The sequence below is a fragment of the Mus musculus genome, chromosome 12 (genome assembly GCF_000001635.26).
Source record: "Mus musculus strain C57BL/6J chromosome 12, GRCm38.p6 C57BL/6J".
Classification (NCBI taxonomy): domain Eukaryota; kingdom Metazoa; phylum Chordata; class Mammalia; order Rodentia; family Muridae; genus Mus; species Mus musculus.
This window is the reverse complement of record NC_000078.6, coordinates 40,105,306-40,128,542: the sequence shown is the minus strand read 5'-3', so window position 1 is coordinate 40,128,542 and position 23,237 is coordinate 40,105,306. Positions and strand designations below refer to the sequence as shown.

General features: G+C 39.7%; 1 protein-coding gene across 2 annotated transcripts in view; it reads left to right on the top strand.

The window, feature by feature from the left end:
- The window catches only part of Scin (scinderin), a 74,460-nt gene that overhangs the window by 5,686 nt on the left and 45,537 nt on the right, over nt 1-23,237 (top strand). For both annotated transcript variants that reach the window (NM_009132.2, NM_001146196.1), the window contains exons 2-3: nt 508-662; nt 3,815-3,976. In NM_009132.2, coding sequence (NP_033158.2) covers nt 508-662; nt 3,815-3,976 — 317 coding nt within the window. The remainder of the gene's footprint in view (nt 1-507; nt 663-3,814; nt 3,977-23,237) is intronic.

The following is a 23,237-nucleotide window of genomic DNA, read 5'->3' as shown; positions in this document are numbered from 1 at the left end:
CTTCTCCATGTTAAACACCCATGGACACTGACATGCTCGGCTGGCAGAGGGAGAGTTAGCCTCTCTTAGGGATGCGCTCCCTAACTGCTTACCCAATACAGAGATACACAAATAACAAAAATGGACTCAGTAGGTTGTATCAATGTATTTGTACATATCCCATACATATGCCTATACATATGCATGTATACACACACACACACACACACACACACACATATATATATATATATGTATATGTATATATATATATGGGATATGCATATATGTATGCATGTATATGCATATTCATACACATTCAAATTCTTTTAACATATATGAATATATACATATTTATCAGTTTGAGAAGGGAAAGGAAAGGAGGAAGTAGTATGATTACACTTTAATTAAAGTTTATTAATAAATTAATAAAAAAATTAAAAGAAAAGAGAGCTTCTAGTGTCCTTCTCCTCAGCTTGTCTGCCCTGTTGTTTTCCCCAAGCAGCTGAGGGTCTGTGTTGGTTTCAGGAAAGGAGTGTTCCCAGGATGAGAGCACAGCGGCTGCCATCTTTACGGTCCAGATGGACGACTATTTGGGTGGCAAGCCAGTCCAGAGCAGAGAGCTTCAAGGCTATGAGTCGACTGATTTTGTGGGCTATTTCAAAGGCGGTCTGAAGTACAAGGTAAGCACTTCTCATCGGCACTTTCCATTGTGACATTTTCAGCCAGTTTCTCTTCCAGATCATGGTATGTGCTGCCACACCTGGTTCATGCTGTATTCGGGATGGAGCCCAGAGATGTCCAAATGCCGAACTAGCACTCTACCAACTGAGATGCATTCTCAGCTCCTTTATAATAAAAAAGTGTATGTGTTACTAGTTAGACAGTACACAGTAAAGGATAGACCTTGTCCAAGGCAATGCATAGTACCAGCTAGACCTTGTCCCTCACCCTAATTCTTCCGGGAGCTTTTTAGTTGGATCATCCTTTCCTACCCCTTGCCTCCCTGTCCACATATTCAGTTAAAACATGAAGGAAGGAAGAAGACATGTGCCTCAGAAACCCTGCACAGCCACTGCCTCTCTTCTGCTGTGTGCCTAAGACTTTAGAGCTAACTAAGATTCCTGATTTTATACTAATTTGCCCTTTAAAATGGCAGATTTAAGTCAGGCTTGGGGGGTGCATACACATATTCCCAATATTTGGAAGGTTGAGGCAATAGGATCATGGGTTCAAGGCCATAGTGTGAGCTGTAGAGTCACACTCTATATCAAAGTTGAAAACAAACAAAAACTAACCAACCAACCAAACAAACAAATACCAAAATAATGACCAAAAGGCATCAGGTTTATGTCTTTTTTTATCTGATTATATCCTTGGATGAATATATGCAATACTATGAGATCAGAGTAAAAGAATCACGAATTTTCATCTATCTCTTGAAATCATTATTTCACACTAGGATGCAAACCACTTCAAACATGAGACTGCTACCTCTTGTTTTGTTGAATTCCCATGAGTTCCTCTGGTTTGTGTCAAAAGATCCTGAAGTTTCCTTCATGTCAATGAAGCTAAGTTTGAAGAACTTTAAGCTTTCATTGTTCAAAGCAAGTGAGGTAAAGTCACCTTGTTAGTAACCATTTTATCCACAGATGACTGGCTTGCCTCAGGGAAGTGCATAAGCTTTTTGAAACCCTTGGTTTTCTGGAGTGTACAATGTAGTTTACACAATTTCCCCATACAGGTATAGTATGGGGATTAAGCATTACAATAAACAATAAAATTCTTTTTTTTTCTAGGTATTTTATTTTTATTTTTTGAGGGGGGGTATTTATTTCTTTTACATTTCCAATGCTATCCCCAAAGTCCCCCACACGCTCCCCCACCCACTCCCCCACCCTCCCACTCCCACTTCTTGGCCCTGGCGGTCCCATGTACTGAGGCATATAAAGTTTGCACGACCAATGGGCCTCTCTTTCCACTGATGACTGACTAGGCCGTCTTCTGATTCATATGCAGCTAGAGACACGAGCTCGGGGGGGGGGAGGGGTGGTGGTAAACAATAAAATTCTAATATACTAAATACTCAGGATTAACTTGTCTATTAACAGACTCTTGGGAACCAAAATCTTGGATACATATGCAAAAGTGGACATAATAAAAAGTAACGTAGTTGTTGTAGTCTTATAACTACCAACATTTATGCTGGCACAAATCAGCGTTTTTCACAAAGGGGATGTTTTGTAAATGGAGGTCCTATAGATCATCAAGACTCCCTAATCAGCGTCACAATGCTGGTGTGAATGGCTTCAGAGATCACTAGTCACCAAGAATGGCCTAGATGACCATGCGATGCCCTTTCACCCACTTTTATAGATTATGATAATCATGGCATATACACAACCTCACTTAGTATAAACCCCCAATTGGTGCATTTTTCCACGGTTACTGCTCTGTTCAGATGAATAAAACAAGACTGAGTCTATGCGATTTTTGATGGGTCTCTCATAGAAGTGACTGTGTGACTGTCTCACCCCAGGGGTGAAGCTGGTAATTACCACTTCCTGCTTCTCTTTACTTAAATAAGTGATTCATATGTCAAGACAAAATAAACTGGGAAGCAGTTCATTTTGACAGTGCCTATCATCGGCAAGTCTGTCAAAATTATCTTCTTGATGATTATGAGGATAGATACAGTTCCTAATTTAATTAGGAAAAGAGGAAATGGAAAAGATGATTGCAGTACTACAAGAAGATGTAGTAGGTATCAGTCTGTCTTAGTCAGGGTTTCTGTTCCTGAACAAAATATCATGACCAAGAAGCAAATTGGGGAGGGATGGGTTTATTCAGCTTACACTTTCCTATTGCTGTTCATCACCAAAGGAAGTCAGGACTGGAACTCAAGCAGGTCAGGAAGCAGGAGCTGATGCAGAGGCCACAAAGGGGTTTTACTTACTGGCTTGCTTCCCCTGGCTTGCTCAGCTTGCTTTCTTATAGAACCCAGGACCACCACCCTAGGGATGGCACCACCCACAATGGGCCCTCCCATCCTTGATCATTAATTGAGAAAATGCCCCCCAGCTGGATCTCATGGAGGCACTTCCTCAAGGAAGGCTCCTTTCTCTGTGATAACTCCAGCTTGCGTCAAGTTGATACACAAAACCAGCCAGTACAGTCATAGTTTTCTCTTTAGAAACTCAATCAGTGCTCTTTGTTTTGTTGTGCTTGGGCATGTAGAATAAAGATTCTGTATGATGCTTAACTTAAGGTAAAAGTACTTAATACTTAGCCCTAGCTTTTTTGTTTTTGTACTCTTCATAGGAACGGCTCACCTTTCCCCTATTTCCTTCTCTGCTCTGTGACAGAGGGAAGGTTAGGAATCTTGTCTCTATGGTGACAGTGGGAAGGTTGGGGGTCCTCTTTTCTGTGAGTAACAATGGAGAGATTGGGTACCAACTCTGAACTACTGTAGTTGAGCTTCCTCATGTCCAGTTTTTCCAGCCTCCAGTTGTGTTCTTGCCAACCATCTGTAAGACATGAGTCATCTGGGAAACATATGGGCGATCGAATCAATATTGACTTTTCTTTTTATGCAGCAGGGTATTCCTTGCTGAGGGGCCTTGGGAAATATTTTTAATTTTCTATTAAATTTTTATGATGGGGAAAAAAGAGTAACCAACTCACCTGTTGATTTTACCATTTACTCATTCCTCAGTTCACTTTCCACCTGTGCTGAGGTGGTGAGTTTATCCTGAGCCTTGCAGCTTGTGCCTTGTGTCTGGGTAGCAGTCTCACCTCTCTCTGTTTTGTGTTGTGTTTTGCTCCCCCTGGCCAGGCTGGAGGTGTGGCTTCTGGACTAAACCATGTCCTCACCAATGATCTGACTGCGAAAAGACTTCTGCACGTGAAGGGTCGGAGAGTGGTCAGAGCCACTGAAGTTCCCCTCAGCTGGGAGAGCTTCAACAAGGGCGACTGCTTCATCATTGACCTTGGCACCGTAAGTTTCATAGGCACATGGAGATCTGTGGAATTTGCTGCATCAAATAAGATATGCACAGCACTTCCACACACTTGACAGTTATTTAAATGACACATAAAATGGGACTACTTCAAAGGTTCTTTGTTCTTTGATAGGTTTAGAATAGAAGAGTGATTTAGTTCTTCCTACCATAGAACAGAAATTGAACACTTTTCAGTGGATTTCCTCATGACTCTGGACAGAGTTTCCGCTGATTATTTTTTATCTTTGGTTGTATGTGAGAAAATGGGGCTTGGAGCAGGGAAGTGATTCTCCAGGCAACCAAAGTTTCCAGAATTTAAGCTGGGTATATTTGTCTAAAGAAGAAAATATTTTAACACATAAGCATACATAAATGTGTGTGTGTGTGTATGTGTGCACATACCTTAACACTTCATGTTTTTCAATGATCTTAGGGTTATTAGATAGAGAAACAGAAATACAAATATTATATATCATCTTAGTGGGGTGTGGCATATTGTATCTAACTTACTTTTTTTTTCTCAAGAAATAGGCTCCTCTGATATCAGGCACACATTTCTTAATCATTATCATTAAGACAAAGACTTGTAAGGCCTATGTTACAACCTCATAGGTAGGGTTGATATTGTGTCTTCTAGACTTTCAAAGTCAAAGCAGAGAGCTATTGAAGAACCATGTGCCATAGTATAAAAAGACAGGCAAGATGGCTCTTGATCAGGTTTTCTTTTCCGCTCTTCCTCATGACCCTCACTCTTACCATGTGTTTCATAGCCATGTTCTGATAGTTATTTTTTATGCAGAGTCCATTGCTTCAGGTAGAATGCGGTTTGAGTTGCCTAGACCCCGTTCAAAGAAGCATAGCCAATAAATGGTGAAGCCAGAGTTAGACTCCAAGTTTATGTGATTCTCCTCTCAGCATTTTGAGATAAAGCATCAGAGAGATTCCAGAAGGGTTTATTCTTCATTCACAGAGAAGGGAGCAGTAGGGTTCTAAACGTGGAGCTATGTGGTTAGTTGTGTCTGAGTAATATTAATTTGGCAACAACAAAGGCATGAAATGTGTTAAGGGTTAAAGAATGGCCTGAAAACATAAGTGCTACCAGTTCCTCTAAGTCAGCGTGTGTCTATCGCTTCAATACAGTTAGTCTGTATTTGATTGTTTTGGTTCATAGCAGCTAGGATGTACAACTGAGATTCAAACAATACCAATACTTAAAATACAGTTCCCAGTCCCATTCTCTTATTTTGAGTCTCATGGTCACTTTCATGAGCAATCCCTTCCAACTTCAAAACCCAATCCACTCTGCTAACCAGATTTGAGATCTGGCCTCCACATCTAGGCACAAACCAACTATGAGACCACTCCATCATTATCCTAGACCCAAAATAAAGAAATATGTATTGGAAATAAAAGCCCAGAGGCATATTTAAGTCACACAGTTCTAAAAATCAACTGCAACTGTCTCTCAAGGCCTGTGCACAATTATTTGTCTCAGCTTTAATTTTAACCATATTTTCCTTTTTTGAAACATAACAAAATAAAGTATAATAAGATAGAACAAAACCCATCATATCAAAGTTGAACAGGGCAAACCAACAGAAGGAAAAAAGCCCAAGAGAAAGCACAAAAATCACAGGGCAACTCATTCAGGAGTCCCATAAACATGCTAAACTCAAAGCTATAATATATATGCAGAGGACCTGGTGCAGACCTGTGAAGTTTCTATGAGTTTATATAAACATTGATCTGTTGATTTGGAGGCCTTGTTCTCCTGGGAGCCTGTATCCCCACTGGCTCTTTCACTCTGTATGTACCCTCAAGGGTTTCCTGAGATCTGAAGAGAAGGATTTGATGTAGACATCACATTTATAGCTGGGTGTTCTAAGTTCTGTCTGTCATCCTCACTGCCCCCCTCTGATGTCTGTCTATAGATCTCTGTATTTGTTCCCATCTGCTGCAGGAGGAAGTTTCTCTGATGACTGAAGAAGTACAACAGGATATCATTAGGAGTGATTTTATCACTACTTCTTCTGGTTTTTAAAGACCAGTTTTTACCTTGGGTTTCTGGTTCTTGATCATCTAAGCAGTGGCAGGAATGGTTTCCATCTTGTGGGGTGGGCCTTGAGTCAAATCAGATATTGGTTGGATACTCTCACAAGCTTTGGGCCACCACTGCTGTAGTTTATTTTGAAGGCAGTACAGCATTGTAGATCAAAGGGTTTGTGGCTCAGTTGGTGTTTATCTTTCTCCTTTGGTAGCCTGCTGAGCATCTTCCTGTACCTAGACACTAGAACATAGGAGCAAAGGTTCTATGTAAGGATGATCTTAACCTATCTGTGTTCCATGGGTTGTTTGGGAGTTGTCTTCAGCAGTGGGGCCTTGCTGTCAGTTTGTGGAGAACAACCCATCTCTTGACAACAACTTGGGTTGTTTGGGGATTTTCATGAGGCCCCTATGGCCAACAACTCAACTGGATGTAACCTAGTCCTAGTACTGGACGCTTGGACACTTGGTGACAAGACATGGCCAGCTGGGACTCCATCTTCTTCATTATTTGGAGACTTCATTAGTATTGACTTCATATATTTAAGGAAGTTTCCACCACACTAGGTTTTTATATCACCCTTCATATGCCTCTCAATTCTAGCTATTTCTCCCTTTATTTCCTCTCTATCTCCTTTTTCCCTCACTACCCAATTCTCCCATTCTTGTCCCTCCTCCCCAGTCCATCCACAAAATATCTACTCTATTTCTCTCTCCTTGGAAGATACATGTGTCCCCCCACCCCCAGTCCCTTCCTCTATTCCTAATTTCTCTGTGTCTAGGGATTGTAGCATGGTTATGATTTACTTAATGACTAATATCCATACAAGTAAATACATACCATATTTATACTTTTGAGTCTGGGTTACCTGACTCAGGATAATTTTTTTCTAGTCCTATCCATTTTCCTGCAATTTTCATGATGCCATTCTTAAAAAAACAGCCGAGTAATAATCCACTGAGTAAATGTACTGCATTGTATTTATCTGTTCTTCAACGGAGGGACATATAGTGTGCTTCTGGCAATTTTAAATAGATCAGCAATGAACATGTTTGAGCAAGTATCCCTGTTGTAGGATAGCATCCTTTGGGTATATGCCCAAGAGTGGTATAGCTGGATCTTGAGGTAGTTTTCTGAGGAACTGCAACACTGATTTCCATATTGGCTGTACAAGTTTACAATCCCACCAGCAATGGATGAGTGTTCTCTTTATTCCATATCCTTGCCAGCATGAGCTATCACTTATATTATTGAACTTAGCCATTCTGACATATGTAAGTAGTTTCATTTTGCATTTCCCTGATGACTCAGGATGCAGAACATTTCTTTGTTTTTGTGCCATTTGAATTTCCTCTATTGAGAAGTCTTTGTTTAGATCTGTGCCTCATTTTAAAATTGGTTTATTTAGTTTTTTGATATTTAGTTTCTTGAGTTCTTTATATATTTTGGATATTAATTCTCTATCAGATGTAGAGTTGGTAATTATATTTTTTCTGTTCTGTAGGCTGTTACTTTGTCTGGAGGGTAGTATCCGGTACTTTAATAAGCTCTTTAGTTTAATGAGCCTCATTTATTAATTATTGATCTTAGTGTCTATGCTAATCGTGCCCTGTTCAGAAAGTCTTCTATACCAATGAGTTGAAGATTATTCCCCACTTTCTCGTCCATCAGATTCAGTGTGTCTGGTTTTTTTTTTTTTTCTTAAATGAGAAAGAGTAGCTGAAAGGATTGCCTTGAGTGCTTTGAAGTATCCACCAAAGACTACTTGGACATGGGTTTAAACTGGCCAGCAACTATACTGGGTGTTCAGAATCCCAGTGTAGCTGCAAGCCTTTCTCAAAGTGAGCTTTTTTTTTTCCATTTTTTATTAGGTATTTAGCTCATTTACATTTCCAATGCTATACCAAAAGTCCCCCATACCCCCCCCCCACTCCCCTACCCACCCACTCCCCCTTTTTGGCCCTGGCATTCCCCTGTACTGGGGCATATAAAGTTTGCAAGTCCAATGGGCCTCTCTTTGCAGTGATGGCCGACTAGGCCATCTTTTGATACATATGCAGCTAGAGTCCAGAGCTCCGGGGTACTGCTTAGTTCATATTGTTGTTCTGCCTATAGGGTTATGTTGAGGTCTTTGATCCACTTGGACTTGAGTTTTGTGCAGGATGATAAGAATGCATTTATTTGTATTCTTCTACGTACAGACATCCAGTTAGACCAGCACCATTTTTTGAAGATGCTTTCTTCTTTCCAGTGTATATTTCTGGCTGCTTTGTCAAAAAATCAGGCACCAGTAGATGTGTGAATTTATGTGATACCTCCAGAAGTTCTTTTATTTTTCATGTTTGTTTTAACTATCCTGGTTTTGTTCTTGTTGTTGGCGGTGGGTTATGTGTGTGTGTGTTTCCATATGAAGTTGAAAATTGTCCTTTTAATCTTTGTAAAGAATTGTGTGGAAACTTTTGTGGGGATTGCATTGAATCTGTAGATTGCTTTGAGTAGGATGACCATACCTTTATTATCACCAAAAATAAACAAACACTTATTGGGAGTAAAAGCCCAGGGGCATTATTAAGCCACACAGTCCCAAAAGCCACCTGCAATGGCCCTCAAACTTGTTCGATGTTGTTTTAACAGCACTTAGCTTTCTAACACATATTTTAAAAGTCCTTTACAAGTGTTTTGCATATGATAATTTAAAGACATAAAGAGGGTCCCATGGCTCCAGCCGCATATGTAGCAGAGGATGGCCTTGTCGGGCATCAGTGGGAGGAGAGACCGTTAGTCCTGGGAAGGCTTGATGCCCCAGTGTAGGGGAATGCCAGGCAGGGTAAGGAGGTGAGAGTGGGTGGGTGGATGTGGAAATACCCTCATAGAAACAGGGGAGAGCAGATGGATGGGAGTTTCCTAAGAGGGGAGGGGAACTAGGAAGGGGGATAACATTTGAAATGTAAATAAAGAGAATATCCACCCCCCCTCCCCCACCAAAAAGAAAAGGTCTCAGTTCTAGTTTGGGTTTTGATGATCTCAGGTTCTCATCTGTGAAGGTCGGTTTTTGATTAGGGGATGTATTGAGACCTTAAACAAGAGGCACCCACCAGAGCTATGCTTCATCATGTTCACAAGTTTTTGTTTTCTAAATTTGATGTATTATGCAATTGCACAAATGCTGTGATCCATTTAATTATCATGAATAGCTTCCAATTCAGCTTTCTGACTATCTGCTCTTTGACCTTTGGTAAACAATTAACCTCTGGAACCTTGGTTTTCTCTTATTCCCACATCCTGACCAGGCTTCTGGTCCCCTCTCTAGGTTAGCTGACAGGGGTTCACTCCTACCTGTCAGACTTACAGCTGAGAAATAGCTGTCAACATTTTAGTTCTCTGAAGGAACAAAAGTCCTCGAATGTGTGTGCATGATGACCACAGAGGGGACTTGGGGCTTCTATCTCTACATCACAGTCTTGTCACTTGCCAAAGCTAATGTGTTGAGTGAGATAGCATAGGGCTAAATGGCTTGAAACATTTGAGTCTGCTGAGTTCAGAGCTGATAAAACAAGTCTATCTGGCCAGACATGGTGGTGCACACCTTTAATCCCAGCACTTGGGAGGCAGAGGCAGGTGGATTTCTGAGTTCGAGGCCAGCCTGGTCTACAAAGTGAGTTCCAGGACAGCCAGGGCTACACAGAGAAACCCTGACTCAAAAAGCCAAAAAAAAAAAAAAACCCAAAACAAAACAAAAAAAAACCCAAACCAAACCAAACCAAAACAAAAAAACACCCAAGTCTATCTGACTGGGGTTCTCCTGAAAGTTGGTTTTATGAAATTATTATTTTATAGAACAATCATCAAGTTCTACAATGGGCTAGATAGTTACATGAGGTAGACAGGTTGAGGTCCCAGTGACATATGTTTTTTCTCATAGGCAATGCCAGACCCATAAAACCTCAAAGGATTAGGGTATGCATAGCTCAAAGATATATGTCTGTTTAGCAATAAATTATCTTTATTTTGGAGACACACTTTTGCTTTTAATTGTATGTTTATATGTGAGTATGTGCACAGGTATTGAGATCAGGAGGTATTGAGTCCCCTAGAACTATAGTTACAGTTGATTATGGGCCACCCAATATGGGTGTTGGGAACTGTATTAACTGTTAGCAATTTCTCCAACTCTCAAATTAGCCTTATTAGTTAATCATCTTCAAGTTTTCCTGCCTCAGGGCCTCATAGATACCGTGTGAAGGCAGTGTGCTTAGCTATTTTTCATAGCATGGACCTTTCCTACACTGTGAAGGAATACTAAGGCAGGAATCCTCCAGACTCTAGAGAAAATACTCAGAAGATCAATGTCTGAGTTACTAACCTTAATCCCGTTGACGTTGCTAAACGTTTCTCATTGTGATAAGCTCTTGTGATTATCTTGATAACTTTATTGTGGGGTATGACGTAGTGAACAAAGAAGAAGATTGGACAAAATTTTTCTGAACCATATATTTCAAAATATCATATGAATATTTCAATGGTAGCTAACTATTCAGACCAGTATCTTCATTAGAGGGTACAGACACAAAGCCATTGCAGCTTAGGTTTGTTTTACCACCCATGTATGACAAACTCCAGTTAAATACCCACAGCTGTCACTGAACCAGAGCCAGCTGGACAAAACTTACCTTATATGTGCAACCCAAATCCTGTTTTTAATAGTGTTTGAGAAATGCAGTTTTTGTGATAAGCCAAATTACTAACATGAATTCTATGTGCCTTAGCAACACTTGCTCTTTTATAGTGTTTGGGCTGTGGAGTCATTTCCTAGGCTTATCATGTCAATTGCTGAGCATGAGACAAGAGATTGTAAGGTAATAAGTTTAGTCAGTCAGTATGAAAGTAAAGAAAATCATGAATATTTTAGAGAATGGTATATTATATTTGTGTTATCGTGGTATGCCATTGGAAAATAAAATGAGATGTGGTTGGATCTTCACCAGATCCAATACATGAGAGATAGAGGCATGAGGGTCAGGGGTTTGAAGCCACACTTAATTACATAGTAAGTTCAAAGTTAGCTACAAGAGACCCTGTGTCAAAACCAAACAAGCAACCATCACAGCAAAGCACCAGTAACTATGGAATGCAAACATGCTTTGAGGGTCGGTGTTCTCAAGGTTCGGGATATGAGGCTGACTTTCACAAATACCTCCGAGTCAGCCACAGGTGGAGAATGAAGCCGCACCGGAGGGGAATTCCTGTGCTGAGTTACTAACCTTGTCATTCTGCCTTTTCTATTTCCCTGCTAACTCACTGGATCAGCTACAGAGCTTTGCCCTACTCTGCTGACTGTGACCTGTCACCCTCCCCCAACATCCAGCCACCTGGCTTTGAAAGAGCAGTCTCTACTTCCATATTCACCAGTCACTGTGCACAGTATCGGATTTATAATCCCATCATTTCTTGCATGGCCTTTGAGCATCCACCATCAACTTTTCCCTCCGTCTCTGGGCTGAGGTGGGCACTGTGCATTTCTCTTGCCTTTGGCTCCCCTCCTTGCCTGGCTTGCTCATCTTCCTTTCAGGCTACCCTTTCTCATCTCTTGTTGCATGATCTGTGTGTCCACCTACCACCGGGCATTTCAAAAAGTGACACCACTTTTAATTATTTTATTGTTATCACACATTCATTTGGATCACACTCACTCCCATGGTAATTTAACTGTCATACACTGGCAATTCCAAATTTCATAGTCTAGCCCTGAGCTCCAGGTATGTTCAACTTGCCTAGATATTTCAATTTCAACTTATATGTATCATATAAGTTGAAACTAAACGTAGATGGACCTTATAAGGTTCTTATATGTATCATATAAGGACCCTTAAACTAAATAAGTTAAAAACATGTAAATAAACAAATTAAATTAATTAATTAAATAAGAAAAGAAGGCCATCAACTTCACCCTCATTTCAAATAATTTCTTCTCCTTTTTGTCCTTAAGAATGGAGCCACTTTGCACCTGGGCTGCCAAACTCCAAAGCCAGGAGCCATGCTGATAACTTCGCCCATGGTGCCCCTTACAGTTAATCATTCTCCAGGTCTATTCTAGTACTGCCATCCTTATATCACCATTGCTACTGTGTGTGTACAAGACACTGTGTGACACGCCCCCTCCAGACACCTTCCTGAATACTTCCAGATGGCCTAGAATATTTTCCTCTTCGGTGACACCTTTCTCCAGCAAACACCCACCAGATTCATGTTCATAGCCCAGATGTGGCCTTCTTCACCGGTTGCCCTCCGACATCCTTCTTTTCTGCTTCCCTGTCTCACGTGGAGTGTCAGGTCTTTGTTTATCCCTCTCTTGTCACCACACAGAACTTGCCTCTCAAGGCAGTTCTCACAGTTCCTCTCCACTCACTCACCGGATTCACTGGATTGATTTGTTCTTAGCATAAAACCCGGGACTTACAGCCATTCAGCAGAAACTGCTACAAATACGTATCTATGGGAGCTTGTTCACTTCTGACTACAACTCAGTCTGACTTCTCTTCTCATGGGAGGATCTAAAATCTAAATAACACACACACACACACACACACACACACACACACACACACACGATATTGTGGCCTTGGGTAGGGGTGAGGTTGGGCCTGGTAGTATGAGACTAACCAACCTTAACTTACATAGAAGCTTCACTGTAGCAGTGTGGTTCTATTTATCATTTTGGTCTCTCTCTCTCTCTCTCTCTCTCTCTCTCTCTCTCTCTCTCTCTCTCTCTCTCCATGTGTATATATGTTTGTCTGTCTCTATTTTTCAGTCATGGGCTATTTCTGTAGTTTAAGTTGACCTGGAATTTATCTGTGTAGCTCAGGTTTACCTCAAGCTCTCACCCCAAATGTTGGGGAAAAGTTAGTATGTGATTTTCTACTATTTTTTTTTGGAAAAAAAAAATCTTTGAGACATGATCTTATTGTAACTCACACTGGACTCAAACTCATGAAGCCAAGGTTGACCTTGAATTTCCGATCCTCTTTCCTTCACCTTCCAATGCTGGAATTATGGTTGGGTACCCCTGTGCCCAGCTCTGTGGTTTGGCTTCTTTTCTTATAACTTTTGCTATGTAGTGGGCTCAACTTGGCCACCTGATACCTTGTTCTCACCTCAGCTGTAAGACTTTCCCTGCCTCTTTCAGCTACTGCTTCACTCATCACAGGATTGCTGCTTAGTTAGTTCTATGCCATGATAGAGGGCTGAGCCACTCTGCCCACATTCCACCGGTGGCCTGATTGTCTGGACTGTGTCCCACGGTCATTTCTGCTCTGATAATCAGGCTCAAGGATGAATGGCTATGCGACTGATGGATTTAGTCATCTTTGTGTACTTTTAACAAAAGTACCTCAGGTAGTTAACTTGAGAGGAGTAAAGGCCTGTTTTGGCTTGTGGTTTCAGTTCCTGGTTGCTCGACCCCATTGCTTTGGGTCCTCTTTGAGAGTATCACAGTGAGAATGTCTTGGGGAGGGATAACTTACCTCTTACATCTGAAAAGCAGAGTGGAAGAAGAGGGGCTGGGATCTCAATGGGCTTTAAGGGCATATGCCTCTCACCTCTAGACTCCTAGGTAGGGCCCATCTCTTAAAGGCCCTGGTACTTCCCAATTGCATCCTGGGCTGTGGTACTTATCTAAACCATGCTGATGTCAAGTGCACTGAGGGCAAGTGTCCTGGGTCATTGCTTCCTGTCCAGTTTCTTCTTCTTTTACTTCCATTATGCCATGTTATATACTTGATATATATATATATATATATATATATATATGTCATATTATACTCCTGCCGAAGAATTACAAACTGTGGTTCCTAGTACATTCTAGCACTTAAGGGGAAGACCACGCTTCTTGGTATACAAACCATCTTTCCAACCATCATTCTCTTCTCTGAAGAAGGACTCCGTCAGTGGAGGCTGTGGTTTGGTGGGAGAGGACCTGCCTCTTACACATGATGCCCTACATTCAACCTATCTGTTGACAAAAAAGGAGGGTTTTTGTTTTCTGGAAAAAAATCAAATATTTTAAAAATTAAAAGTGAGTTTTTAGAATTTTATCTTTGCTTTATATAAAAAAAAATCTTGGTTTAAAAATAAAATAGACAGGACAAACAAGTGTTCTTTGTTCTGAATAGATTTGTCCTTTCTCCACTGTAATGCCTAAGACTAAGTTTCATAAGAGGAGAGCCTTGTGGGAAGAAGAAAAGATAAGAAGAAACATTAAGTCATTCTAAATCCTTACGCAACGCTCTGCAGTGAAAGCAGGGGCCAATGATATTGCATATGCACATAGTGAGTGGAGGAAGGGCAAGGAGCAGGTAACTTTTGACCTCTAGCTATGAGGTGTGCAGTGTGACAGAATGGAAGGAGAGCACGCTGGACAAGGTACAGACTCATTAGAGCTGATGAATGGGTAAGGGCCCTAAGAAAGACTGAGGATGGTAGAATTTCTAATTTAAGTCTTACTTGTGCCTTTCTGTTTATTTTGGAATTTTTTTTTTTAAATGCTGAACTTATCACTAGATCCCAAAGGATTTTGAATTTAAAGCTTGGGGTGACACCTTGGCGTGTTTTAAGCTCCTTCTCCCTGGGTTGTTTCTTCTGAGGTATTGTGCATGTTGACAACCACTTCAGGATAGGGGCTATCTAACAGTGTTGGACAGTTCAGGGTTGTAGGCAGGAAGACTGTGCAAGTCATTTGAATGGCTGAGTCACCACGTATATGGATACTGGAAAAGGCTTTTGATAAAGCCTGACTGTAAACCTTCTTTGATTTGCCAAACACTTTGTTAGTATATGCATATACACACACACACATATATATATCAACAGCCAAAGAGGTAAGTAAACTTCATCCCAAACTGTGTGGATGTGTCCAGATTTACAGTTTCTTTTTTTAATATTCTGTGCCCAAACAAATACCACATGTAGTATTTGCTAAATGCCTTAGTAGCTTAGAAGGTAAAAGAGATGCCTCTGAAACCATGTTTACTTTATAATTTTGAGTGCCTCATATACCCAGACTGATGGAAGTTTTTCAGTTAAATTATCTGGTAGTATTATAAACAAAGTAATAAAGATTATAGCAGAACTTTTTCTATAATGGCACTTTTTCTAAACTATCATGTCCATCCAGACTGCTCTTGTTTTTTATTATAGTTCTACACAGAATTGCTTTTTAAAGAAAATCTAGAAAACAGACCAAGTTGAGTTATAGGAGAGTTTATTAAAGCATGGTGCCAATTGAATACAAAGTGTCCTTGTGTGGAAAGGCTAAGCAGTCTTACCATCTACCTCTGAATAGAATGAGTGTTGGGCAGTGTAGTTTATTAATAGCACCGTCTACACTGTTTTCACAAAGCAGAGCTCTGTTAAAATGAAAACACCATAGACACAGCGTCATGTAGTGAAGTATAAACTGTGTAAATGGAAGAGATTGCTACAATTCTGTTTATACTGCTAAAGCAAGCTTTTATACATTACTGCCAGAAGTCAGTCAGCTATTTGCATATCAAATTAACTAGATTAAACAGACTAAGCTTTAATTAAAATGACTCTTCAAACTCTTGTGAATTTTACTTTTGACTTTTTACCACTGAAAACCAAATCTAGTAATTGTCTATAAATATGATGAAAAGAATACATAGTAAGCAAAACATGAGTCATACACATACATGCAAAAATAAGACTGTTATTTTTTAAAACTGTAGTTGTTTAGTCATCTTGAAGTTCAAAGGAAAATTTCACTTAAAACTTTTACTGTTTTAAACATGAGTAATTCTTACCTGTTTTTTTTATTTTATTTATTTATTTTTTAATTAGGTATTTTCCTTGTTTACATTTTCAATGCTATCCCAAAGGTCCCCCATACCCACCCCCCACTCCCCTACCCACCCACTCCCCCTTTTTGGCCCTGGCGTTTCCCTGTACTGGGGCATATAAAGTTTGCAAGTCCAATGGGCCTCTCTTTGCAGTGATGGCCAACTAGGCCATCTTTTGATACATATGCAGCTAAAGACAAGAGCTCCCGGGTACTGGTTAGTTCATATTGTTGTTCCACCTATAGGGTTGCAGTTCTCTTTAGCTCCTTGGGTAATTTCTCTAGCTCCTCCATTAGGGGCCGTGTGACCCATCCAATAGCTGACTGTGAGCATCCACTTCTGTGTTTGCTAGGCCCCGGCAAAGTCTCACAAGAGAGAGCTATATCTGGGTCCTTTCAGCAAAATCTTGCTAGTGTATGCAATGGTGTCAGCATTTGGAAGCTGATTATGGGATGGATCCCTGCATATGGCAATCACTAGATGGTCCATCCTTTCGTCACAGCTCCAAATTTTGTCTCTGTAACTCCTTCTATGGGTGTTTTGTTCCCATTTCTAAGAAAGGGTAAAGTGTCCACACTTTGGTCTTCGTTCTTCTTGAATTTCATGCGTTTGGCAAGTTGTATCTTATATCTTGGGTATCCTAAGTTTCTGGGCTATTATCCACTTATCAGTGAGTACATATTGTGCGAGTTCCTTTGTGATTGGGTTACTTCACTCAGGATGATACCCTCCAGGTCCATCCATTTGCCTAGGAATTTCATAAATTCATTTTTTTTTAATAGCTGAGTAGTACTCCATTGTGTAAATGTACCACATTTTCTGTATCCATTCCTCTGTTGAGGGGCATCTGGGTTCTTTCCAGCTTCTGGCTATTATAAACAAGGCTGCTATGAACATAGTGGAGCATGTGTTCTTCTTACTGGTTGGGACATCTTCTGGATATATGCCCAGGAGAGGTATTGCTGGATCCTCCGGTAGTACTATGTCCAATTTTCTGAGGAACCGCCAGACTGATTTCCAGAGTGGTTGTACAAGCTTGCAATCCCACCAACAATGGAGGAGTGTTCCTCTTTCTCCATATCCTTGCCAGCATCTGCTGTCACCTGAATTTTTGATCTTAGCCATTCTGACTGATGTGAGGTAGAATCTCAGGGTTGTGTTGATTTGCATTTCCCTGATGATTAAGGACGTTGAACATTTTTTCAGGTGCTTCTCTGCCATTCGGTATTCCTCAGGTGAGAATTCTTTGTTCAGCTCTGAGCCCCATTTTTTAATGGGGTTATTTGATTTTCTGGAGTCCACCTTCTTGAGTTCTTTATATATATTGGATATTAGTCCCCTATCCAATTTGGGATAGGTAAAGATCCTTTCCCAAACAAAAGGATATACCTTCTTCTCAGCACCTCATGGTACCTTCTCTAAAATTGACCACATAATTGGTCACAAAACAAGCCTCAACATATACAAAAATATTGAAATTGTCCCATGCATCCTATCAGATCACCATGGACTAAGGCTGATCTTCAATAACAAAATAAATAATAGAAAGCCAACATTCACGTGGAAACTGAACAACACTCTTCTCAATGATACCTTGGTCAAGGAAGGAATAAAGAAAGAAATTAAGGACTTTTTGGAGTTTAATGAAAATGAAGCCACAACATACCCAAACTTATGGGACACAATGAAAGCATTCCTAAGAGGAAAACTCATAGCTCTGAGTGCCTCCAAAAAGAAACTAGAGAGAGCACACATTAGCAGCTTGACAACACACCTAAAATGTCTAGAAGAAAAGGAAGCAAATTCACCCAAGAGGAGTAGAAGGCAGGAAATAATCAAACTCAGGGGTGAAATCAACCAAGTGGAAACAAGAAGAACTATTCAAAGAATCAACCAAACGAGGAGTTGGTTCTTTTTTTTTTATTATTGGAACTAAATAGAAACTAGTCTTTCCCTTTAAGCAATAGTGAGTAATATTTTATACAACTGATAACTGATTTTATTTGTAAATTGGTACACACATTAAAAGCTTCATCTAAAAATATAATTAAGATTTTGGATGCATATACAGGGGAATGCCAGGGCTAGGAAGTGGGAGTGGGTGGGTTGGGGAGCAGGGCAGGGGGAGGGTATAGGGGACTTTGGGAATAACATTTAAAATGTAAATGAAGAAAATATCTAATAATAATGTATAAAAAGATTTTGGAATCTGTAGACTATTATAAAATTTTATTATAAATAATGTTTGTGAAATTATCATTATCTATCAGACAATCTACATACATTTTACTAAGTTTCCATAAGGCTCTAGAGATGATAATACAATTCTGATTTTATATAACTCTCTGAAATAGATGAGAGGCCATTTATACAAAGGAGATATATAATGACACACAACACACACACACATACATATACATACATATATATGTGTGTGTATATATATATATATATATATATATGTATTCTTTTCATCATATGTTATTGATAGACAAGTGATGTATTTTCTTACTAGACTTGGTTTTCAATGGTAAAAAGTCAAATGTCAGAAGAGTTTGAAGAGTCATCTTAATTAAAGCTTAGCCTGTTTAATATAATTAATTTGATATGCAATATAAACATAAGTTAGATGATTATGTAACTGGAGAAAATCTGTTATGAGAGTTACTAATTAATCTGAGGAACCTAGATAGTTAATTCTGATCTACGTTCTCTATTTTCTGTAATATAAAATATCAACACTAAAGTTTACTTTCTTGCATCTACTATGAAGGGAATTATTTGCAAACTGTCATTAACTGGGGTAGGGAAAGGATTATGTGCTAAGACTCTGTGCTGATTTTGCCTGAAGGGTGACCTGGGCTCCATGTAAGAACTGTGTGCCCAAGGTGACTGGCAATGGTTTTGATGCTAGTGAGTGCTGGAATCTCCCAGAGAACTTCAATACGCAGTTTCTCAGGAAGTCTCTCAGATTAGGGCTTTTTGTGAAGGCAGTCTTGTGGCAGGCCAAATAATTAAACATGCTTCTCTCATATCAGGATTTCTGTGTTTTTGTACTACAGAATGGTTTGAACATGAAGTGTGATAGCAACAGAAACTTCCATCTGTGTATATATCGCTGTATTTTTTTTTTAAATGCCCTTTCTGCTCCATTGATCTTAAGTCTCAGTGACTAACAGTCATTGGAAACCATGTGTTTTCATGCATTGTAATTGCTGACCTTGGAGTGGAATTCAAGTGGTTCTACATGTGTGCCTCAAATTCCAATGTGCAGATTCAGAAATGGGGCTAGAAAGGAAACAGTAGGAATATACTCTGTTAGAAACAGGAAAGAGATGTGCCTTGATGATCCTGAGGAATGACATCATACTACAGAATAAAATGGAATCCAAGACAGTTCTTAGTATTTCTTACCAAAGTTTGAGTTTACCAATAGATATACTTTGTTCTTAAAGAGGACTTCAGGTTAAGTCAGGTGGGACCATGAGAAAGAGGAAGGCTTGAAGAACAATTGCAAGCCTCTGTTGTTCAAAGCTTGCCCCAGTACCCCCAAGAAAGCTTGTTCCATTTTTGTGCATTGCCTTTGAGTGATGAAATGACTCTGGGATGAAGATATCTTTCAGTGAGTGTACTTTCATTTTGATTTTAATACATATTATGTGTAATATACTATGCACAACATATTAGATATTATATGCTTGAACACATTCAAAACATGCAAATACATTGTCCTACCAAGCAGTGGCTGCCCCGGCCCTCCTCGCTCACACATCCTCTCCCTCACATTTAGCTGCCATGCTACCTAGTCTCCACAGCTCACCAGGTGAGATTCATGGAAGTTGTAAAACAACCCTGGTGCAAATGTTAGAGCAGCTGTCTCTCTATGTAGAATCTCCCAGTGGCTTTGTCATATTTAACTCCCTTTCTCCAGAATTGCCCTCTCAGAGAGTTCTGTATAAATGAATGGGGCAGTGAATGGATTCTCTCTAACTAGTCATGCCTCTATAATTAAAGCTATGCCTCCTCAAATACCTTTCTTTGTAGCCAAAGAATGTTTTTGGCCATACTTAACTGTGTTGCTCTGTGGCTTTGTTTTATTCTTCATAGTTTGTCTGAATGGTTTCCACACCATATTAGAACACGTACCTCTGTTTCATCTCTGAGCATCCTGTACACCAGTTGCATAGCCATCCTTCTGTTGATGCTCTTTCTTTCCTATTGTAACTCATGCTCTGACCTTTCTGTAGTACAGAACCATGGGGCCTCTTGATATTAGAAGCATTCTTCGTGATTTGGTCTGCTGCTTCCCACACAGGAAGTTTCTACCACTCAGATGGTGTGTGGTAGATAATTCAGACCCCTGTGTTTGGCTGGGTGCCTGGGAAAAAACTAACTTCTTTCATTTGTTAAACCACATTCTTTTTGATAAAATATCTTCTTAGAGAGCATGGACTTATGGGAGGACTTGGAGGGAGGAAAGGGCAGGAGAAACTTGAAGCAATTATATTACAATCACAAAATATAATTTTCAAATGTCTTTATTTTATGATTGCAGCTGTATATATTATGATTGCTGTTACCAAAGTTCAATTGGTAATGTTTCAACCCAGATGACACATAATATAATCTCTGTGTTATTACAAATGACTTTTCCTGTTTTTCTGTTAAGAGTAATTTTAGTAGTTCCATTTCTTTCTATGCATCTTAATTTAAACAGCTTTTCCTATAATTGAGTATTTAATAGCTTTGTTATGCCTCACTAAGATCACATAATAATTACAATTCATGTGCATGTAGGTTTTTCTTCTTTTTGTGAATAATTATTAAAATGAATCACTACCGAGTCAAAGGTCATTAACTCCTTTTATGGTTCTTGATAAAACTGTTGGGTGATTTTAGTTATCTTAGTTTCTTAAATTTAATTATTTAATAATACATATATATATATATATATATATATGTATGTATGTGCATATATATTAAGGTTTCATGTTGTATGCATCTTTTTGACTATTTAACTGTGTTGTTCTATATAAATTGTATTGGCTAATTTTAAAAATAAACAGATAAATAAATTATTTTATGAGAATGTTAATACTTTAACAGATTTTGACCATGCTTCTGAAATAAGGTACTCATAAATTTTAATTTAGGTAATCTATGTACATTTACTTTCATGAACTATAGTTAATAGATACACACAAAGAGTGATGATATATATTTTTCATTTTAATGCTTTCTTTATAATGCTATCAAGTCAGTAAGATGTAGATAAGTATATAAAAATTTGCATACCTTAATAGTATCTGATTTTAATTTTCTTCTTAAACGATATAATCTTTATATTTACTCTTTTAGAGTTCCATACATAACCCAAGGCACTTTGACCATTCTCATTTTCCTCCCCGAACTGCTCCTGGACCACTCCCATGGTCCCCTCCCAATTTCACTGAATCTAATTAGTGCTGCTCTTATACACATGGGTGTGGGGCCACCCAGTGGGCACACCCCTAAAGAAAACTGATTTCTCTGCTCACAGCTACCAACTGTCAGTGATTCCTTAGTGAGGTGTGGGGCTGGGCAGCCCTCCTGAGTCCATGCTGGAGTTTTGACTGTGTTATCTTGTGCAGACCTTGTGTAAATAAGCACAGCGGCTGTGAGTTCATGCGTTTAGTCTTCCCACGTGTCCAGCGGACAGTTTCACCCCAGCTCTCCCTGACCCCCAGCTCTCCCTGACCTCTGGCTCTCAAGTTCTTTCCACCCCCTTCTTCCTTGATGTTCTCTGAGCTGTGGCAAAGGGTGTGTGATATTGGTGTTTGATTCAGGGTTGAGAATTCTGAAGACACTTATTCTTTGTACTTTGAGTTTCTACTATCATCCTTTGTTTATTTTATTATATATATTTTATATTATTTTGTTTCCTTTTCCAATTTTTTATTAGATATTTTCTTCATTTACATTTCAAATGCTATCCCGAAAGTCCCCTATACCCACCCACCCACTCCCGCTTCTTCACCCTGGTGTTCCCCTGTACTGGGGCATATAAAGTTTTCAAGACCAAGGGGCCTCTCTTCCCAATGATGGCCGACTAGGCCATCTTCTGCTACATATGCAGTTAGAGACACAAGCTCTGGGGGTATTGGTTAGTTCATATTGTTGTTCCACCTATAGGGTTGCAGACCCCTTCGGCTCCTTGGGTACTTTCTCTAGCTCCTCCATTGGGGGCCCTGTGTTCCATCCAATAGCTGACTGTGAGCATCCACTTCTGTGTTTGCCAGGCACCAGCATAGCCTCACAAGAGACAGCTATATGAGGATCCTTTCAGCAAAATCTTGCTGGCATATGCAATGGTGTCTGGGTTTGATGGCTGATTATGGGATGGATTTCTGGATGGTCCATCCTTTCATCTCAGCTCCAAACTTTGTCTCTGTAACTCCTTCCATGGGTGTTTTGTTCCCTATTCTAAGAAGGGGCAAAGTGTCCACACTTTGGTCTTCAGTCTTCTTGAGTTTCATGTGTTTTGCAAATTGTATCTTGGGTAATATAAGTTTCTGGGCTAATATCCACTTATCAGTGAGTGCATATCATGTGAGTTCCTTTGTGATTGGGTTAACTCACTCAGGATGCCCTCCAGATCTATCGATTTGCCTAGGAATTTCATAAATTCATTGTTTTTAATAGCTGAGTAGTACTCCATTGTGTAAATGTACCACATTTTCTGTATCCATTCCTCTGTTGAGGGGCATCTGGGTTCTTTCCAGCTTCTGGCTATTATAAATAAGGCTGCTATGAACATAGTGGAGCATGTGTCCTTCTTACCAGTTGGGACATCTTCTGGATATATTCTCAGGAGAGGTATTGCTGGATCCTCCAGGAGTACTATGTCCAATTTTCTGAGGAACCACCAGACTGACTTCCAGAGTGGTTGTACAAGCTTGCAATCCCACCAACAATGGAGGAGTGTTCCTCTTTCTCCATATCCTTGCCAGCATCTGCTGTCACCTGAATTTTTGATCTTAGCCACTCTGACTGATGTGAGGTAGAATCTCAGGGTTGTTTTGATTTGCATTTCCCTGATGATTAAGGATGTTGACCATTTTTTTCAGGTGCTTCTTAGCCATTTGGTATTCCTCAGTTGAGAATTCTTTGTTTAGCTCTGTGCCCCATTTTTAATGGGGTTATTTGATATTCTGGAGTTCACCTTCTTCAGTTCTTTATATATATTGGATATTAGTTCCCTATCTGATTTAGGATTGATAAAAATCCTTTCCCAGTCTGTTGGTGGCCTTTTTGTCTTATTGACAGTGTCTTATGCCTTACAGAAACTTTCCAATTTTATGAGGTCCCATTGTCCATTCT